At 35.7% G+C, this 19,989-nt stretch overlaps 2 protein-coding genes across 2 annotated transcripts; one reads left to right on the forward strand and one right to left on the reverse strand.

Moving 5' to 3' along the window:
• Positions 1 to 2,697: 2,697 nt before the first annotated feature.
• LOC147558647 (receptor-like protein EIX2) lies at positions 2,698 to 5,289 on the forward strand (the record flags this gene model as incomplete). Its single annotated transcript, XM_086659044.1, has 2 exons — positions 2,698 to 3,526; positions 4,136 to 5,289. Coding segments are annotated over 2 exons (1,983 nt in total), but the record flags the coding sequence as incomplete, so codon positions are not given.
• A 5,965-nt stretch (positions 5,290 to 11,254) lies between these two features.
• On the reverse strand, positions 11,255 to 15,354 carry LOC147558648 (subtilisin-like protease SBT4.3). Its single transcript, XM_086660392.1, has 10 exons — positions 14,934 to 15,354; positions 14,282 to 14,376; positions 14,053 to 14,144; positions 13,711 to 13,957; positions 13,105 to 13,594; positions 12,912 to 13,006; positions 12,601 to 12,822; positions 12,406 to 12,517; positions 11,923 to 12,136; positions 11,255 to 11,832 (listed from the first exon to the last, which is right to left on the reverse strand). Exons 1-10 carry the CDS (start codon positions 15,045 to 15,047, stop codon positions 11,303 to 11,305), a joined length of 2,211 nt encoding a protein of 736 aa, XP_086516518.1. The 5' UTR covers positions 15,048 to 15,354; the 3' UTR covers positions 11,255 to 11,302.
• Between the last annotated feature and the right edge of the window lie 4,635 nt (positions 15,355 to 19,989).

Here is a 19,989-nt window from a genome sequence, read left to right on the forward strand (position 1 = left end):
CTTCTTCCTCTTCTTCAAGTTTCTTCTATACTATTCTCCTTTTTCTTTCTCTCTCTAGATTGTTCTTGAACTTGACTAAGAAAAGAACTCTCTACACCCTTTTAATTAATTTCATGAGGCTTTTACTTTTTTACCCCTTCTAGTTTGGTAAACCATTTACTCAAACCCACACTTTTATATTGGGCCCAAACACAAATTTGGTTTAAAAGCCCCCCTTTTCAACATATACGTGAGCATAGCTCTCTCTTGTCTAAGCAAATTAACTGGTTATGCAGAAAGTTTATCGGTCACTGAAAGGGCTCTTTCAAACTAAGTCAATTTGCATCCAATATAATTTGATCTATTTGGCGTTATTCAGAACTTCACAACAATTATCAGTAGAAGTCTTGGTGACTAGCTAGCCTTGAAATTTCTACATAAAGAAGAAGACACAAGATACGATCTTAAAACGACTTTTTGTGAATAGTCTGTAAGACTTCAAAACAACTAAAAGAATTAGAAAATTATGAGTTCAAGATAACCCATTGAAAGGACAAAATTTAAAGTCTCCAATAAATTACTTTCACAATATTTGTAAGTCTCAATCAGATACTTGGATTATTGAGATATCTTGAGAAGTTTTGTATCTGGATAGACTCATTCACTCAAAAGAATTAGAATCTAGCTCAAGTGTACATCTAGAAATAATGTTTCCAACAAAAATAACTAAAAGATGGAGACGATGACTGAGTACTGATTCTGAACTTCCAGGGGCAAGTACACAGGTAAAGCCCCTTCAAACACGCGTGGTCTATTGGTGTACAAGTGAGCTCTCTTTAGATAATCCAAAGAAAAGAAAACACAACAAATATTGGTGAGTAGATTCGGTCACAAACTGCGCTAGCAGTTGTTGGCAAATCAAACCCATTGAGAGGGTCGATGAATAATCAAACTTAACAAGGTAGAACAGTCTAAATACTAAAGAAAAGTCTCCAACTAATTTTATTGTAACAATCTTTGCAAGATTCAACGGGCCTATACTTATTCATCACTCTCTTTGTGACCATAACATCTTAAGATATTACACCCCACAAAGAATTGAGTGGTTGTAAAGAAAGTGGAGTGTTGAGACCGACTACTGATTGAAGGTCTTGTTGACTCGAAAATTGACACTTCAGCTGAAAAATTGAATACAGTACGAGAGGTCCTATCACGCGGAAAAGCTTTAGATTTTGTGTGTTTGTATATATATGTTGGCGATTCAACTTGGAAACACAGTTGATTTTTGGTTTTGATTGAAGTACGTAATAATGGAGTCGAGGTCTATTTCTCTAATGCTCTTTCTTGCTGCATTCTTCTTGTTCAGACCAGATAACAACAAATTCAGCTTTGCTGCATTCTTCTCTAATGGGTAGGCGTTTACTCTGAAGTCTTTACTCTTTAAGTCTTTACTCTTGAAGTTCACATCCTATGTTGGGTTTAAATTAATATCTGAAAATTTAACATGTACTAATTTTAAATGCATTTTTATATTGAAGTTCACATCCTATGAAGGCTCGCCCTTGTTAAAAAGGAAACTGATCACAAAGTAGGGAGAAAAACATTTTTCTTATCTCACCACTTGTTGGAGGACCCATGGCTGTTCAAGGTGCATAATGCACGCGTAGTGTCCCTTCAAACACGCTCTTCTTCATTTGTGTTCTGTACTATGCTGTCTCTACTCTATTAAGATAACACAAGAAAGAAAAACAAACCACAAAAAGACACAAACTCTAAGCAAATTAACCGGTTGTGCAGAAAGTTGATCGGTCATTGAAAGAGCTCATTCAAACTAAGTCAATTTGAATCCAATATAATTTGATTTATTTGGCGTCATTCATAACTTCACAACAATTATCAGTAAAAGTCTTGGTGATTAGCTAGCCTTGAAATTTCTACATAAAGAAGAAGACACAAGATACGATCTTAAAACGAATTTTTGTGAATATTTCAGCTTTATTGTGAATCGAGTTTGGAATCTCCCGGATTCTAGAGTAGATGCAATACAAACTAAGCTAGCAGTTGTTGAAAAATCAAACCATTTAGAGGGCCGATAAATAATCAAACTTAACAAGGTAGAACAGTCTAAATACTAAACAAAAGTCTCCAACTAATTTTATTGTCAACATCTTTGCAAGATTCAACGGACCTATACTTATTCGTTAGTCTCTTTGTGGCCATAACATCTTAAGATTTTGTTGAGTGTTCAGACCAACTACAGATTGAAGGTCTTGTTGACTCGAAAATTGACAATTCAGCTGAAAATTAGAATATAGTATGAGAGGTCCTACCACGCGGAAAAGCTTTAGATTTGTGTGTTCGTATATATATTGCCGATTAAGTTTGAAAAACACAGTTAATTTCTGGTTTTGATTTCAGTACTTAATAATGGAGTCGAGATCTATTTCTCTAATGTTCTTTCTTGCTGTATTTTTGTTGTTCGGATCAGATTACAACAAGTTCAGTTTTGGTTTTGTTTGCAAGGAAAGGGAGAGACAAGCTCTGTTGTCCTTCAGAGAAGATTTAAAATATCAAAATACTTCATATATTGATGAAAACGGAAATATTTATTATGAGAAGAATATATTATCTACTTGGGATGGTAAAGAATGTTGTAAATGGACAAGAGTGGTTTGCAATCCGAAAACGGGAAATGTTGTTGAACTTCATCTTCAACACTTATCAGTAGATGGTAAGTTAAATCCTTCTCTGCTTGAATTAAAACATTTAAATTATTTGAACTTAAGTTGGAATGATTTTAGGGGTAATGAGATACCTTCTTTCTTGGGCTCCCTCCATAATTTGAGATATCTCGATCTTAACAGCGCATATTTTGGTGGAATAATTCCCAGGGAACTTGGAAACTTATCCAATCTTCATTTTCTTGATATTAGTTACAACCCCAAGCTAGATGTTAGTGATCTTCAATGGCTCTCTCATCTTTCTTCTCTCCAACATCTTGACATGAGTCTTGTGAACCTGAGTAGGGTAAGTCATAAGTGGCTACATGTGATTAACATGCTCCCATCTTTAGTCGAGTTACGTCTTGCTTTATGTAATCTAGATTCATCCGTAGTACCAACTCTTCCTCATATAAACTTTACTTCTCTAGTAATTCTCGATCTTTCTAATAACTACATGAATTCTTCATTACCTCCATGGCTATATAATCTTACTAGACTTGAAGCACTTGATCTAAGTGTCAATAATTTCTATGGAACGATTTCGAAAGATATTGGTTATTTGACTTCAATCAAGATCCTTGACTTAAGCGTTAATTTTGATCTTGAAGGGGAGATACCTAATACCTTAGGAAATCTATGCCACTTGCAGGAATTAAACTTGGGAAGGAACAAACTTGGTGGAGATATATCTGGATTTTTGGTAAATTCATCTGGATGTATCACCAGTAGTTTGAAGTCGTTGGATTTATCAACTAACAAACTTTCTGGCCATTTGCCTAAGCAATTGGGGAAATTAAAGAATCTCGAATACCTTTCTCTCCATGGTAACTCATTTTCTGGTTCAATTCCCTCGTCGTTAGGAAGATTATCATTATTAAGGGTTTTATTCCTTGATGGAAATGAATTGAATGGATCATTGCCAGAAACAATATGGCATCTCTCAAATTTAGAAAGATTAATGGTCTCTGATAATGAATTACAAGGCGTTGTAACTGAAGCTAACTTCGCCAATCTCCGGAGATTAAAACTGTTGTTTATTGATTCAGTTGATTTGAAGTTGAGATCTGCTATGAAACCTCCTTTTCAACTCGAACAATTATCATTTAAAAATTGTCACATAGGATCTGGATTTCCCCAATGGTTAAAAACACAAAAAAGTTTAACATATATTGATTTATCCAACACAAGAATATCAGGCACAGTTCCCACTTGGTTCTGGGACATTTCTTCTCGAATGGAAATCTTAAATCTAGGCCACAATAGTCTCACAGGAGAATTACCAACGTTATTGAAATTTAGTTCTACTTTTACATAAGTTAACTTGACTTCCAACTATTTTAACGGCCCACTACCTAGTGTATCTAATGTTTCAATACTAGATCTTTCTCACAACTTCTTATCCAGTCCTATTTCCTCTTTCCGATGTCATCCAGAGTTTGGTCAAATGTGTACATTAGATTATCTTGATCTCTCAAACAATGCCCTGTCAGGAGAGATTCCAGAATGTTGGTTTCACTCATCATCTTTGTCATTTCTAAAGTTGGAAAATAATAAGTTAACAGGAAAAATTCCAAGCTCTATCGGTCTAGTTGAATTAGAATCCTTGCATTTGGGTAATAACTCTTTATTCGGTGAACTACCTCAGTTATTGCGAAATTGTACCAAGTTAATAGCGATTGATCTTGGTGAAAATAAATTCAGTGGAAGCATATCAACATGGCTGGGAGCTGACTTTGCAAGGCTTATACTTCTTAGGTTGCGTCTAAATAAGTTCAGTGGTAGTATTCCAGAAGCACTTTGTGACCTTACTTCACTACGAATACTGGATATCGCTCATAACAACTTATCCGGATCAATTCCAAGATGTTTCAGCAATTTAAGTGCCATGGCTTTGAAGCAAAAAAAACAGATAGACTATTCTGGCATCAGCATTAGGGGAAATGAAGAAACTGCTTCGCTGGTGACAAACGGAAGACAGTATGGGTATAGTAACACTCTTGGACTTGTTACAACCATGGATCTTTCTACAAACCACTTATCCGGAGAGATTCCTCAAGATCTAACAACACTTCATGAGTTACGATTTTTGAACTTATCTGAGAATCATTTTACAGGAAAGATTCCAAACAAAATAGGGAAGATGAGCACATTGGAATCTCTTGATTTCTCCAGCAACAAACTTTCGGGTGTAATTCCTCAAAGCATTACAAATTTGAATTCTCTGAATCACTTGAACCTGTCATATAATAACTTGTCAGGGAAGATTCCTTCTAGTACCCAATTACAAAGCTTTACTGAACGGAGTTATATTGGCAACCTTGAACTTTGTGGTATTCCACTCAAAAACTGCAATGACGAGGAACAAGCTCAACCGCCCGGATATGGTGAAGGCAAACAAGATGATGATGATGGTGAGAAGGATGATTGGCTTGAGATGAAGTGGTTTTATATTAGTGCAAGATTGGGATTTGTAACAGGTTTTTGGGGTTTCTGTGGGGTGTTAGTATGGAAGCAATCCTGGAGACATGCTTATTTTGGGTTCATTACTTCTATGACACAAAAGCTCTTCAAGTTTTGTGCATGGTAGTTTGGGAATAGATGTGGTAATAATAATAATATTTCAGATAGCAGACCAATCCCATTTTTTTTTTGTTGAAAAGAACAATTTCAATTAGAATGAGACTTTGGTCCTTAAGGTTGTGGTGTTTTTTGTCTTCTTCTTGTGTAATCTCGCTAGTCCCAGTCTGATAATTTGTTTGTAACCGACTAATCTGAAACATACAAGTTGAAATGTTATAAGTTAGCATCTTTGCTATCAATCAAAGTTGTCTCTGAATCTTTTTGTCTTCGTACTTATGCTCTTAAATTTAGGCGTAAGGAAGGGTATCATATCCTCTCAGTCTTAAAGAATTTACTTAGGTTAGAAAACTCAACTGTTAAAGGTATGACCCCATCTCCATATTATAATGTTTTTGAGTTATTTTGGGTGTACCTGTAAGAACATTGCAAAGTATATATATCATTTAGAGAAGAAAACATAAAAGCAACCAAAACTCAGCTAGTGATTGAAAATTTCGTGACAAACTAGAAGAAAAATGCCTATAGTTTCGTGTGAAACCCCAGAAAATAGAGTAAAAGTTCAAATGTTGGCCAAAAAAAATTGTTACCTTTCAACCATTGTGTTAGAAGTAATATATACGTAGTGATTATTGATGCCCTACTTACCCTAATTGTAAACCTATATATACTTGTTAGATATGAATACAAAGTACAGAAAAAATCTAACTCTAATCTTCTTCTTCTTCTTCATTCATTTTGATTGTTACTTAGTTTATTTTGATTATTACTTAAAGGCTTATTGCCTTTCACACATACTCATTCCTGGCGAAAAGTTACTGACTACCTTCGCGTAACGCCCACAAAGTGGCGACGTATTCGTCAAATCTGAAGCACAGGATGTCAGAAACTTGCTCTAATGATCCTGGATTACTCATTCCTGGCGAAAAGTTACTGACTACCTGACTCTTCGCATTAGCTTGTTCCGATAGGGAAGCCCTTCCCTAGCTTTGAGCCAGTGGTTTCAGAGCCAGGGACTGTAAGCAAGTTCCCATTATCGGACATGTAGAAATAGTTGTAGTTAATTCTAGTGATCAAATCAGCCAAATGAGGAAAGTGCCCCACATTGAGCTTGAAGGATAGTACCTAAACACAGTCAACAGAAAAATGTAAGTTATGCATGAAAATGAAACTAAAAGCTGCAAAGTGATCAAGTTCCTATTATCGGACATGTAGAAATAGTTGTGAAAGAATGTCTAACGACGTGTGCATGACGAAGTTGCTTCTGTCGATGCACTTAGTTAACTTTTCATCTAAGGTTTTTTTCAGTTTTTCCGCTGCGTCAGGTGGCATCAAGAGCGAGGTTTCTCCTGGCTTAATGGCAGAAGACGAAGCTAGAAACACAAACCTCGACGGTGAACGAGGTAACAATGTCATGTGGGCAAAAATTGACGGTTTGAGTCATCAACTAACCCAAGTTATGGAGATGATTAACAACCTGAATGTCAATACAAACCCTAGGCAACCTATTAACAGAGAACGTGTTGAGGGATTCGCCCACAACCAAGCTGTTAATGGAAACGAAGGCAGAGCACAACCACTTCAACAATATGCTGGCAACCAAGAAAATAGAGGTAACTATTATCCTAACCAATTATATACGCGTAGATATTATGATGAATACAAAATCAAGGAAGAAATACCACTCTTCAATGGTTATTTGTCGGTCGAAGAGTTCCTTGATTGGCTACATGAGGTTGAGCGGCAAGTGAATATGTCATATACTGTTCCTGGTGAACAGATGGTAAACATTATTGCTTGTAGACTGAAAGGAAATGCTGCTGTTTGGTGGGATCAGTTACAACGTCAAAGAGTGGGGCAAGGAAGGGCTCCAATTCAAAATTGGCCGTCTATGAAAGAAAACCTGAGAGAGAGGTTCTTACCACCAGATTATCAACAACACTTGTTTATGACTTACCAGAATTGTAGACAGGGATTGCGTTCGGTGGGTGAGTACTATGAGGAGTTTTCAAAACTGGCTCAAAGAAACAATGTGGAGAACATTATAGAATATGAAGATGTTGTAGCAAACCGATTTTTAAGCGGATTAAAATTTAGTTTGCGAGAAAAAGTGGGGATAGTTACAGTATGGACTATTCAGGAGGCGTACAACTTGGCCCTAAAAATTGAAGCTGAGGAATGGGAATATAGGAAGTTTGGATTTAAGAGGGAAGAACAACCTCACTTAACTATTAAAAAGGTAAAAACGACTCCCTTAGAGAATGTTGAACCACCACGAATTATCACCATAGACGATTCAAACAATATTGTTCATGAAGCAAAATCCGACGTTATTGTGTTCAATGATAAGTCTCCTAAAATCAATTTACACAATAAAATAATTAATTCTGAAGAAATTATTCAGAAAATTGAGTTAAAGGAAGTGGTTCAACCAATTGAGTCAAAGGAAGTTGTTCAGGAAATTGAGACAACGGACGTTGTTCAGGAAATTGAGACAAAGGACGTTGTTCAAGAAGCTGAATCAAAGGAAGGTGAAAAGCTTCGGAAGTTAGACATTAGTCCAATTGAAGTTCCTTCATACGAAGACCCGTTCTCAGAATTTTGCGAATCTCAAGTTGTTTCACATGGATTGACAAGTAATTTTATTCGAAAGTCTTCATCGAAGTTCATAATTTTCAATCATTATACTCATGATCTGTACAAGTTTATTTTTTGTGTGAAAAGAGAGCTTGAGTCAAATTACAAATATAGGCAGAAAATATTTTATGGCCTAGTAAAATCGTCAGTCAAATCTGAAAGTTTGGTAATTCCTATGCATAGTTCACGAGAAGGATATATCAAGGGACTGTCAATCAAGATAACATTCAAGTCAATTAGTAAACTCGAGGCGAGTTTTTTTGAAGTGGAGGAGACTGATGAAGAGAGATTTTCATGAGATATTCCAAGTATCTTGGATATCTTAAAATCTAGTTATTTTAATAGTATAATATTTTTGTTCGTAGAGAATTATTATTTTTAGCAGTTTTATATTTTTAGGAAACCTTTAGCTTTTAGATTATAGTATTTTATTTATTTAGAAGTTGTTATTAGAATTTGATTAGGTTTAGGAAACTAGTATTTTATTTATTAGAAATTGTTATTTGAGTTTGATTAGGTTACGGAAACCCTAAGTCTATATAAAGGGAATCTAGGAGTTGTTTTATTCATTCAATTCAATCAATAAAATTCAGTATTTTAGTATTCTTGTTATCAATTTCGGTTCTATAGTCTTTAGACGAAGATCTAAGGTTTTTTTCAGTTTTTCCGCTGCGTCAAGTGCCTTAGAATTGGAACCCCCTTAACCCTTTTCATCTATCTGATTCTCCCATCTCTCCTCTTCAAACCAGGAAGAAGTATGGATATTATGATAAAGGTTTTAGCCGATCATATCATGCGTTCGTTCGAAAGAATGAAGATACGTTTTACGTAAATAGGCCGAACAAAAACAAGGAAGTAGAAGAATACTCTGAGAAGAAAGGTGATGCAATCATCAAACTGTTTCTCAATTCGATCCACTTCTATTTCACATTTAGCTTTGATAGCAAGAGCTGCTCCACCACTACTAAGTGTCTGCTGTATGGAATAGAATTCAAGAGCCAATCTAAGGATACTCTTGACCCGACTTGCAATCAACGCCCACTGCATTTCGAGACACACCAGTAACATGTTTCAGTGAGTTTTTTTTTAGGAATGTTTCAGTGAGTTACCACTATCAAGACTGTTTTCTTTTTATCAATGCTTGAGCCCATAAACAGATGGTCTCTGCAAAAGGTCAAACCTTAGAATAGACTTGAAGCTCTGAAAGAAAAGAAAAAAAGCTTCAACTTACAAACTTATCGGGAACCACAAAGCACTGACGCTGAATAGACGATAGGTAGGCCTCATGACTTCTATAACTTCATCAAGCGAACCAGCAGATGCCATACCTTCACAGAGTTCAATCCATGCACTGTGAAAAACCTGTATATCCAGTCCGAGAAAGATTAGATTGAAAATTTTTCTTGTCAAGTAGAGTATAGAGACGATTTTTTATTTTATTTTTACCCTGTCCATGACATACTGATGAAAGGCATCAACAAAATGGAGGAGCTTCTGTTCCACCAGCCAGTGGCATTTGCGGTTGATGCTGAACTGCCTCAACCCTGCATAATAAACTCCCAAAATAAAGCACATGATCAGACCTTCTACATCCACCTACGAGCTTTGTCAAGGACATACTTCGCCCGCTTCACCTTCAACAAGAAACCCATCACCTAAATCCAACACAAATATCAAATGATCTGGACTATACTTGAGGACAACCCTTGTAGTTGTAGAGAAGCAAAACAAAATATTTGGGAATGACAAATTTATACCTGATTATACTTCTTAACGGCCTCTGAGTTTGCAATAAGTTCAAGAGGCCAAGAAACCTGTCATAACATATACCATCCTCCACTTAAAAGGATGAGCTTTGAGAGATATGATGATTCCAAGTCCAACCTATAAATAATCAAGATTTTGAAAGATACTCACCTTGTAAGTAAAATTCAGCAAATCAAGGGCATCAATACCAAAATTATTGTTGCGGCTTTTAAGGTTATTGGAGACAAAGCTTGATGCAGTATTTCTTTGAAAAAATTATTTATCTTCTCATCTTTCATTTGTCTAACATTGGTTGTCCGCGTTTCATGTGAGTTGGATCTTTTAAGATTATGATAGCTTGGCGCCTTGGACACACACACACATATATTATTTGAAAGAGACAAATATCGGTTTATCACGAATCAAACTTTCCTTTTTCATCATTTTCATTGTCGATAATTACCCAAGTTACAATTGTATGAGGTATTCAGGCATCAATATATTTTTGTATATCTCTGAGGTAGTGAGTATTCAGGGGTATTAGTCTTATATCAATCCACCTATAATACAAAGTTCAATACCCAAACTCACAACCTCTCCTAAAGAAAAGAGAACATCTTATTATATATGCTAAGATTGTCAAAGAAACATTCTTACTCGAAATAAATCGACAAATGTTTTAGTTAGTTAATATGAAATACAAGGAAGCTCAATACATAAGACTAATATGTAGATATAGATGAACTAAAAAGACAAGTTTCTTAACCAACATATAGATAAGAAAGAATTCGGGTTAGATAGTAAACGTACCGACAATGTAGTGACAGATTCTTTCCAGTTTTGGGAACTCGGTTAAGTTTTTCGTAAGACTATCTTATGCTGTACTACGAGATGGAACTTGTAGCATTGTTTCTTTCAAGTTGGTAAGATCTCAAGAGCTCTTGCGAAGAACATAACTTTTATCTCTAAATTTTAATTGCTCTTCTTATCATCTTTGTAATCCATGGGGCGCTAAAAGCTCAAGAGCTCTGGCAAAGCATTCACAAAAAATGAAAGATGGATTCGATCTTCTTCTCCTAAAAATCGAAGTATCACAATAATTTAACAATGGAAAGTGATATAAACTCATCGAAAAAAGCTCCAACGAATAAAGAAGTTTACATTACAAATAACTAAGTATACTGACAAAGGACAAAATAGAAACTAGTACAAGGTTGTGTCTGCTAGGTTTCCAGCCGAATGGGTTAAGGAGCGCGAAAAGGTGTTTGAATCATATTTGTATAGGATAGAGGGTAAGGCCTCCTCATAATATTCCATGGCCCTGAATGAAAAAATCAAAATCATAGAAAAGCTTTGAAGTGTAGCCCAATCACCACTCCATTGTTTGCTTGTGGGAGCTCAGTTCCCACTCCCCCTGCACTCATGGTTAATAGCCCAACCATTCCATTGTTTACAGTAGGTCATATTTGTACTCTTACTTCACTCTGAAAACACCTTAAGAGTGGATCTGGTGTAAAGAAAAGATCCACTAGTTGTAGGAAAGATAAAGAAAAGATAGAGAAAGTAGGAAAGATCAGAAGGCAGAGGGATTATTAGGACAAATAGAAAACTTGTATTATTATCTGATCAGAAGTACATAACTAGTTGGATGTATAAACAACAATAGGACTTCTCACACTGTGAGCCCCATCTGACCAGATTAGTATTGCCGACGCGATTTCTGCTTTCTGTAATCCATCTCCTTCAGCATTCAATACAAAAGACTTCTTCTCACTTACAGACTCAAAAGACAGAACATTAGGCTCAACAGTCACCTTAATCCTATCATCCGAAGTGATGGTCGCCTTGTATGTCGATTTTGCATCGCCAACATTTGTTACCGTTCTTGGGAATTTGATCTTAATGGACTCTCCCTCTTTAACTTTTGCACCAAATGAAGGATAATTTAGATCTCTTGCAGTTCCGTTGGCAGTTTGATTGTCAGGACAAGTATGGTTAGTTATGAGCTTAACTTTGCTTCCACTGTAACCAATATCACAAAGCATATTGATATAATCATCACTAACCAAGTCATACACCAAACCAGGATTTATCGCTTTTACCGGGTTTATGTTACCCGCTCCAAAATCAAACACACTTGCGTTACCCTTGGTACCATTCATAGGAAAAGCTATAGATAACAGGAACAAATTAGTAAATGAACTAAGTGACGGGAGGGTACAAAAAGAAGTAAAAGCATGATAGACTTAGTTGAAATTACCAGTAGTCATAAGAGCAGATTTAATAGCAGAAGGAGACCAGTAAGGATGGAAAGATTTAACATAAGCTGCTGCTCCTGTTGCATGGGGGCATGACATCGACGTCCCTGACAATACGCTATACTTTACAGACCTTTTATCGCCGGGTACATTTGATGGGTTACCTTTAGGTGAGAATGCAGCAAGTATTTCAATTCCTGGGGCACTGATATCTGGCTGTTATATAATACATGACAAATAAGTAAGTATTAGAGAAGCTAATAAAGCTAACTCGGGTGTTATTTGTATGGTTCTCATCGTCTTATTCTTCCTATTCTGAATCTGAATCATCTGAGTCAATTAAGTAAACCTAAAATTGACCCGAATCAGACATTAGAAGTTAGACAAAAATAAACATTTTAAAATCTAGGAGTCAATTCAAACTCTTGAACCGCATATTAGATCCCGATGGAAAACAAAAACTACTTCACATAAATAAGTGATACCTTTACAATATCTGGTAAGATGTTGTTCGGTCCACGAGAAGAGAATGAAGCAACTAATGGAGCTTTGGAATTTTTTATAGACTCCGATTTGAGAATAGTTCCCACAGGTTTTCTGTAAGTTGAAATGCATCAGTTAGAGAACTAATAGTTTGAAGCACAAACAATCGTTATCTTTGGATACTTTTGTAAGCTTACTTGGTTGAGTTGAAGTACGAGAAGACACTTTTGCCGACCGTAGTATTTAAAAGAGTTGCCGGTAAGGGGTAAATGAACGAATGATCGGAAAATCGACTTTCAGCAATCAGGATAGTTCCTAATGCATTCGCTCTTAAAGCTTCCTCCCCTCGGTCATATGATTCACATATTACAATCTTGTCCTTCACCAAATTTTCATCGAGGCAAGAGTAGTAACAAAACCTGAAATTTGAAACAAGACGAATAAATAAAACTCGAATTTCTTGTCTTTATATTCCAGTAATTGTAAATGCTAAAGTATCAAAATTTACCGAGCTTGTTCAAAGGAACAATTAGTCGAGACATTTTTCCCATACAAAATAGGAAATCTAGTTCCATTTAATTGAAAGCCATTAATAACATTACCCTGAACAAGAGTAACAAGGTCAATGAATAAGTGAATGCACTAACATTCCATTCAACATTGAAACACAACGTAAAACTACAGGAATCGAGAAAGCATACCTCGAATGTCTTCCCATTTCCAAGAACAACCTTGTCGATGATCTTACGATCTGTTCCAGTCGCTCCCACAGTTAACATCCAAGGTGCATTGCTAGTCACAGATTTCTGCCAGGGGCCGCTGTTACCTGCTGAATTCGATGTGAGAATTCCTTTTTGAATTGCATGAAAAGCACCGATGGCAATAGGATCTTTATCAAATTCCTGGGGATCACGTGAACCTAATGAGACGGAAAGCATGTCGACCCCATCGGCAACTGCGTCATCAAAGCCAGCCAAGATGCTGGCGCTGCTGCAACCTAAGTGTGAACAGACCTTATAAACAGCAATTCTTGCAGATGGCACAGCACCTCTAGCATTTCCTTTGGCTATTTCATAGAAACTCACATCCTTCACTATGTTTCCTGCTGCAGTTGATGCAGTATGAGTACCATGTCCTTCGAAATCCCTCGCACTGTCGTCATCTTGATAATACCGAGCCCCGATGATCTTGCTGAATGTACAACACAAATAGACATAAATTGTTATGTATATATCTAATTTCGGATAGAATACAAAACACATTTCTTATAATTTCCTGACAACGAAAGAAATGAGTAGGAAAATTACTTGTTGCAAGTGAAATTTTCGCCACCTTTACAAATACCCTTCCATTTTTCTGGTGGAGGCCCGAATCCAGCATCATTGAAACTTTCTGACTCTGGCCAAATTCCTGTATCTAATACTCCAACAATGATATCACTTTCAGTAGTAGAAGCCCGTTCTACAGTTTCTACGAATCCTAGAAAGTCCCACGATCTTGTTGTATAAAGTTGTAGTTTTCGATTAGGAAATATAGACACTATGTCTTTCCTTCCTGTGCACATATTGCATACATAAGTTATTTTGTATTTCACCAAAAAAAATTATTTGACTCAATAAACATATCAAATCGGGTTATTCGCTAATTACCATAAAGCTTGCGAACTTCTTGATCAGTAAGCTTCGCTGCAAATCCATTGAAACTTCTTTTGTAGCTATATACCATGACATCTTCCAACAAGCTGTACAATAACCATGAATATAATTTTAAGTAATGTAAATTAAGCTATTAAAAGAACTCATGTTCTGCATAATGTGAGACAAGCAATTTTTCTGCCTGTCTAATTTTTCAGGAAAATTATTGTTTAATCAATACTACCTTTCGCCGATAACTTCTTCTAGAATACTCTCGTGATGAGATGTTGGAGAATATTCTGTCTCAGCTGGAAGTCCACCCATGTACACGATATATATCTGCATAGGTCATCCACACCATCGTGAAGATCGAAGTTAAAGAAATATAAGGCACAAGCTTTCAACATGTGGAATAGAAATTCGAAGTTAAAAAAATTAAATTTTTAAAATTTGGTAGTGCTTGGTTGTGTTTTTTTTTGCGGATACAAAAGAAATAGATGTGAGTTTATGTATTAATGGTGGGAGTAGTACCACATAAGAAAATAACAATCTAATAGTCAATAGTATACTTTTCAGGTCATTTTACTCATTGCAATCGGTTTTGAGTCGTAAGACAACAAATTTAACAAAGTATGTTATAAATTATTCGAATTCTACAAAAAAGATAGGGGAGGGAGAACCCAAATAAGAGATTTGGTAGATTTCACATCGCTAATTTGAAAATAAGAGTGCTATTTTGACTTGTATAAATTCTTTAAAAACGAAAAACTATAAAAATTCAAAGAACAATCATTTAGAAATTGTAGTTGAGTAACACTTTTTATGGTAATTGAATGATTATGTAAATGAGAGAAAATTCAACTCTAATCAAACATTAACTAGATATGAGAACGAACATTTCTATCCTCGTTAACACCAGCATCGGAAGCAGCAAAAGTTAAAATCGCCAGAAAAAAAATGGAGAAAATGCTAACAAGGAAAGGAGATGAACTCAAATTGTAAAATGCCATTTCTTGACTCTAATGAAAAACTATGATTCCCCACAGGTGTTTAAATAGGAGACTGGAGAATTAATTTAGGATAATGTTTTTAGTATATGTGGTGATTTTAAGACTCCGTTCGTATAATTTTTTGTTGATGGCTAAATATGAAAAGTTAATTGTTTTTTCTTAATACGCGTTTTCCTAATATGTACACCACAAGCACATGTAAACTCTGTAAATTGATTGTTTCGTTTTGAAGAAGTTAAAAGCAATTCTTAGAGTAATCCAAGATTTCCTTAATGGAAAAAGATAAAAAACAATTGTGATTTATGACGCAGGACACTTGTTAGAAAAATCGTTTTTATACACCTATCCCACTATAATAATAATCTTAGCAATAATACTGACCATGCTATGACTAGACTATTACATATTTTTGCAACTATTCAATTCTTAACATCAAAACAGATGATATAAATGGTGCAAAAGTAAATGCAACAAGTAGTGGAGGTTTTACACCCCTATAGTTCGATCGTAACGTCCAATATTTCAAAAAATAATGCCTAACGTCATTTTCTAGTTCTTGACATCTTTTATCTTGTTTTGTCATTCAAGGAGATAATAAGAAAATTTTATGTGGTATAAATAGTTCTACCTAGTTGTCTAGAAAACTTTATACTCCATTATATATTGTTAATAAAAACTCAATGGAGAAACGTCAAGAAATTTAAATTTTGTAAGTAGATGTTGATTAAATACTATTTAGGTGATTAGATGGGATCAACAAATGACAAGTAACTGGTTAGACAAGCCAAAAAAGGTAAACATGGTTATTATAGTAAGACTGAGGAACGAGAGACACCGCTATATTACGCGATCTTATGAGTGTGAGGATAGTCCATAGTAGACAATGAGTATGTCGATTGATCTAGTTACCAACATTATTATATTGTAGATTCAAATCAAAGAACAACATAATTTTATTCTTTGACTTGTCTGAGTGGTTGATTTGGGATGATTCTTAGTCCATCGGAATGGTACGAATCAAATTCACAGTGTGAGAAGATAAAAAAACCACCTAAAATGTTTCTAGGACCATAGGTGATTACGTAAAGTAGCGATAGAAAAATAGAACTATGGTAGTTCTAAGTTCGAAAGACTGATCCATGCTATCAGTGTTAGAGTAGTCAAAATAGAATACGAGTACTCGGTTAACTCTAATGATCAAGAATATTACATCTCGGGCCTATCAACTTAGCTTTCATTAGTTTAGTTTTGGGTTGGGTCTTCATAAACATAGATAGTGTGTTTGTGTTTTCCCAAGTCAAATCTGAATAGACCTAAGTCAAAGTTCAACACTTGTTTTGTGACTTGCCTAACTGGTTGATTTGTGATAAGTTTTAGGTAATCTGAATCAGACGAGTCGGATTTTTTTTTTTCTGTTGAAAGGACGAGTCAGATTCACATAGTGAGAAGAAGAAATAAACATGACCTAATAATTTTACCAGGATCATACGTGATTAGGCTAAGCAGCAATGTATAAAACCATGGTAGAAGTTCAAAGGACCTAACCATGCTATCCCTCAAAGAAAACCAACACATGATAATACCCAACTTCGATATCTCAACAAAATTACTTCATTATTGTCATTTTTCATCTGTTTGATGTTGTCTTTCACTTTAATTACTTCCACTAACTTAAGATTTCCCATCAATTTCTTAAACTTAAAATTTTCCTCTTTCTCTACATGTTAACGGACAATCGTGGTGGGTTCCCCATGGAAAACTCGAAGTGTAACCTTTAATGGTAATATGTAATTGTACATAGAAATTAAGATGATTTGTATAATTACATAATAGGCCAAGGAAAGCAACTCCTCACATATATTGAGCTTACCTTTCATGTGAGTTGGTTCTTTAAAGATTATGATAGCGTGGAGCCTTGGACACACATATGACATATATTAATTGGAAAAGACAAATATCGGTTTATCACGAATCAATCTGTCCTTTTCGTCGTTTTCATTGTCGATAATTACCCGAGTTATAATTTTGAGGTATTCAGGCAATAGGCATCAATCCATATTTGTATATATCTGAGGTATTCAGGGCATTAGTCTATATCAATCCGTCTATAATACAATGTTTATACAGATAGAATTGTTTCCTATAGAAAAGAGAACATCTTCTAATATTAGCTATGCTAAGTTAAGATTGTCAAAGAACATTCTTACTCAGAAATAAATCGACAAACGTTTTAGTTAGCTATATGAAATACGATAAAGCTCAATACATATGACTAACAAAATTGTTGCTCTGCCCAGTAGGTTTCCCGGCCCGTGAGATGCTCTGCCCGAGGGTGGCCGCGCCACGTCAGCCGCCGGACTGGCTCGGGAAACCCACTGGCCAGAGCATCATTTTTGAAGAAAAAGTTCGTTTAGATAGTAAACGTACCGACAATGCAGTGAAGGATTCTTTCCAGTTCTGGAACTTGGTTAATAGTTTCGTAAGACTATCTTGACCTGTACTATGACTCTATGAGATGGAACTTGTAGCATTGTTTAGTTCAAGTTGGTAGGATCTCGGGATCTTGCGAAAAACATAACTTGTGAAATTTGAATTGTGGTTCTTATCATCTTCGTAATCCACGGTTGGAAGCTCTTGTCTACAAGATTAAACATTAAAGCTCAAGAGCTCTGGCAAAGCATTCACAAAAATCAAAGATGGATTCGGTTTTCTTCTCCTCAAAATCGAAGTGTCACAAAGATTTAACAATGGAAAGTGATATAAACTCATCGACGAAAGCTCCAGCAGAAATTTACGTTACAAATACCCAAGTAAATTTACAAATGACAAAATAGAAACTAGTACAAGGTTGCACCAGCTAGGTTTCCAGCCGAATGCTTCAAGGACTGCGAAAACCTGTTGGAATCATATTTGTATAGGATAGAAGGTAAGGCCTACTCATAATATTGTTTGCTTGTGGGATCTTAGTTCCCACTTCCCCTATACTCATGGTTAATAGCCCAACCAGGATTAGTAGAAGATAAAACACAAATCATCTTAGAAATTTAAAGATTGAGACCTTTGGCAATTTTAACTTTGTGTGTTTTAACATTACTAAAGGACAAGTTCTAGGTTAAATACCTACAATCACTTCATGTTATGACCAAGACCAGGCGACGCAAGAAATTAATAACGAAAGTAAACAACCCACAAAAAACGCAAGAAATTTACGTGGTCTTGTTGGTGAGATCTACTCTATGGAGGCACGATAATTCTCACTACTGACTGAAGAACAAGATACAAATATTTCTCAAGAGTTTTAATATTACTCACTAAAATCCTAGCACTCAGCCGCCTCTAACTCTCCCTTCAAAACTGAAAAATGGGATACACACTTTACATTGATAACAAGCCTTTGTAAGACTACGGCAACCATATTCAAGACACTTTCAACGCTCACTTCTTTAGAACAAGATAACTACTTGACTCGATATGAATATCAAATAAAAATTAGTGTTAATTTTTCCAAATTTAAGATGTACTGCTTTTAATGCTGAATCTAATTAAATTATGCATCAACAATTCCAAGCAACCCAAGTTCGAACCAACTTTTTCTTTTTAAAATGGAAAGGTTCCGACTATGGTCTCTCAATAGAATAGATATACATGTCACCACTCAAGCAAAGTGAGATTCACCACCCAACTAGTAATAAATTCAATCAAGTTATTCAAAAAAAATGAAGCTGAAATTTGTGAACTTTAAGAGCATATAAGAAGCAAAGCTTACAACTGATTCCATAACTGACAGATCGCGAACGGAAGGCAAAAGGAAATTGCGAGATAAAATATCATGGAAGGAAAACAGAGGAAAGGGTGTTAGTAATTGGTACAGAAAGAGTGGTAGCCTTTGAACTTGGAAGAGCTTCTTCTGTTAAAGCTATTCTTCTCTATTACTCCTTCAGATAAAAGGACTATAATCTGTATAGAGTCCTGAGGAAGAAAGACAGGGCTAACCCTATCTTGGTTCCTTCTGATTCAATTTTTGTTTTAACTTCTATTCCCAAACACTTTAGTCTTTAGATATAGTTGTAACTTATAAGAAATACTTGAGTAATAGTGTTGGGTGTTCCACAGGAAAAGGTCCAAGTGAGAGACTTCAACAACCCTAATCTGAAAGTGTGAGAGTTGAACAAGGGACATATTACTCTGAATCTGTAGTTTTTTCTTCTCAAACTCTTCGTTCCACGTGCATGATTCTAAGGGTTTTTGCTTGATGCATTCATTCAATACTTACATTTGTCCTTATCAAATGTGACAATATCAAAGAAATAAGAAATTTCATTGTTACAGCTTGAGAGTATATGATTCCAATGAGTCTTCAGATCTTTCTCATAAAACAAAAACCGAGGCTAACAAACAACTAAATAGGCCTCACTGAACAGGGATAGGTCCAACATAAAGTACACAACATCCGTTATATAATGGTGTCGACAAACAACCAAACCACGGCACATATGTAAGACTCCCTCGCGACACCATGGTTGACCTGACCTTCACAAGAAACGGCGATAAGTGGAGTCAGATTTCTGTCAACCATGTTAACCATACTCATTCCTGGCGAAAAGTTACTGACTACCTTCGCGTAACGCCCACAAAGTAGCGACGTATTCGTCAAATCTGAAGCACAGGATGTCAGAAACTTGCTCTAATGATCCCGGATTACTTCATTTCCTGCTAGAGAAAGGTGTTAAATAGCTTGTAGCAGAACCTGACTCTTCGCATTAGCTTGTTCTGATAGGAAAGCCCTTCCCTAGCTTTGAGCCAGTGGTTTCAGAGCCAGGGACTGTAAGCAAGTTCCCATTATCGGACATGTAGAAATAGTTGTAGTTAATTCTAGTGATCAAATCAGCCAAATGAGGAAAGTGCCCCACATTGAGCTTGAAGGATAGTACCTAAACACAGT

The sequence above is a fragment of the Eschscholzia californica genome, unplaced genomic scaffold (assembly GCF_041429995.1).
Source record: "Eschscholzia californica isolate CP2 unplaced genomic scaffold, dmEscCali1.0.p SCAF_2, whole genome shotgun sequence".
In the NCBI taxonomy this organism is placed as follows: Eukaryota; Viridiplantae; Streptophyta; class Magnoliopsida; order Ranunculales; family Papaveraceae; genus Eschscholzia; species Eschscholzia californica.

Bases quoted from the DNA above. Each gene is read 5' to 3' on its own strand.
- LOC147558648 (XM_086660392.1), bottom strand. From the start codon at position 15,047: ATGGCATTTTACAATTTGAGTTCATCTCCTTTCCTTGTTAGCATTTTC. The intron at 12,518-12,600 runs GTAAGCTTACAA...TTCAACTTACAG, and splicing joins TCGTACTTCAACTCAACCAA to AAAACCTGTGGGAACTATTC. The intron at 12,137-12,405 runs GTATCACTTATT...ATTATATAACAG, and splicing joins TCTTACCAGATATTGTAAAG to CCAGATATCAGTGCCCCAGG.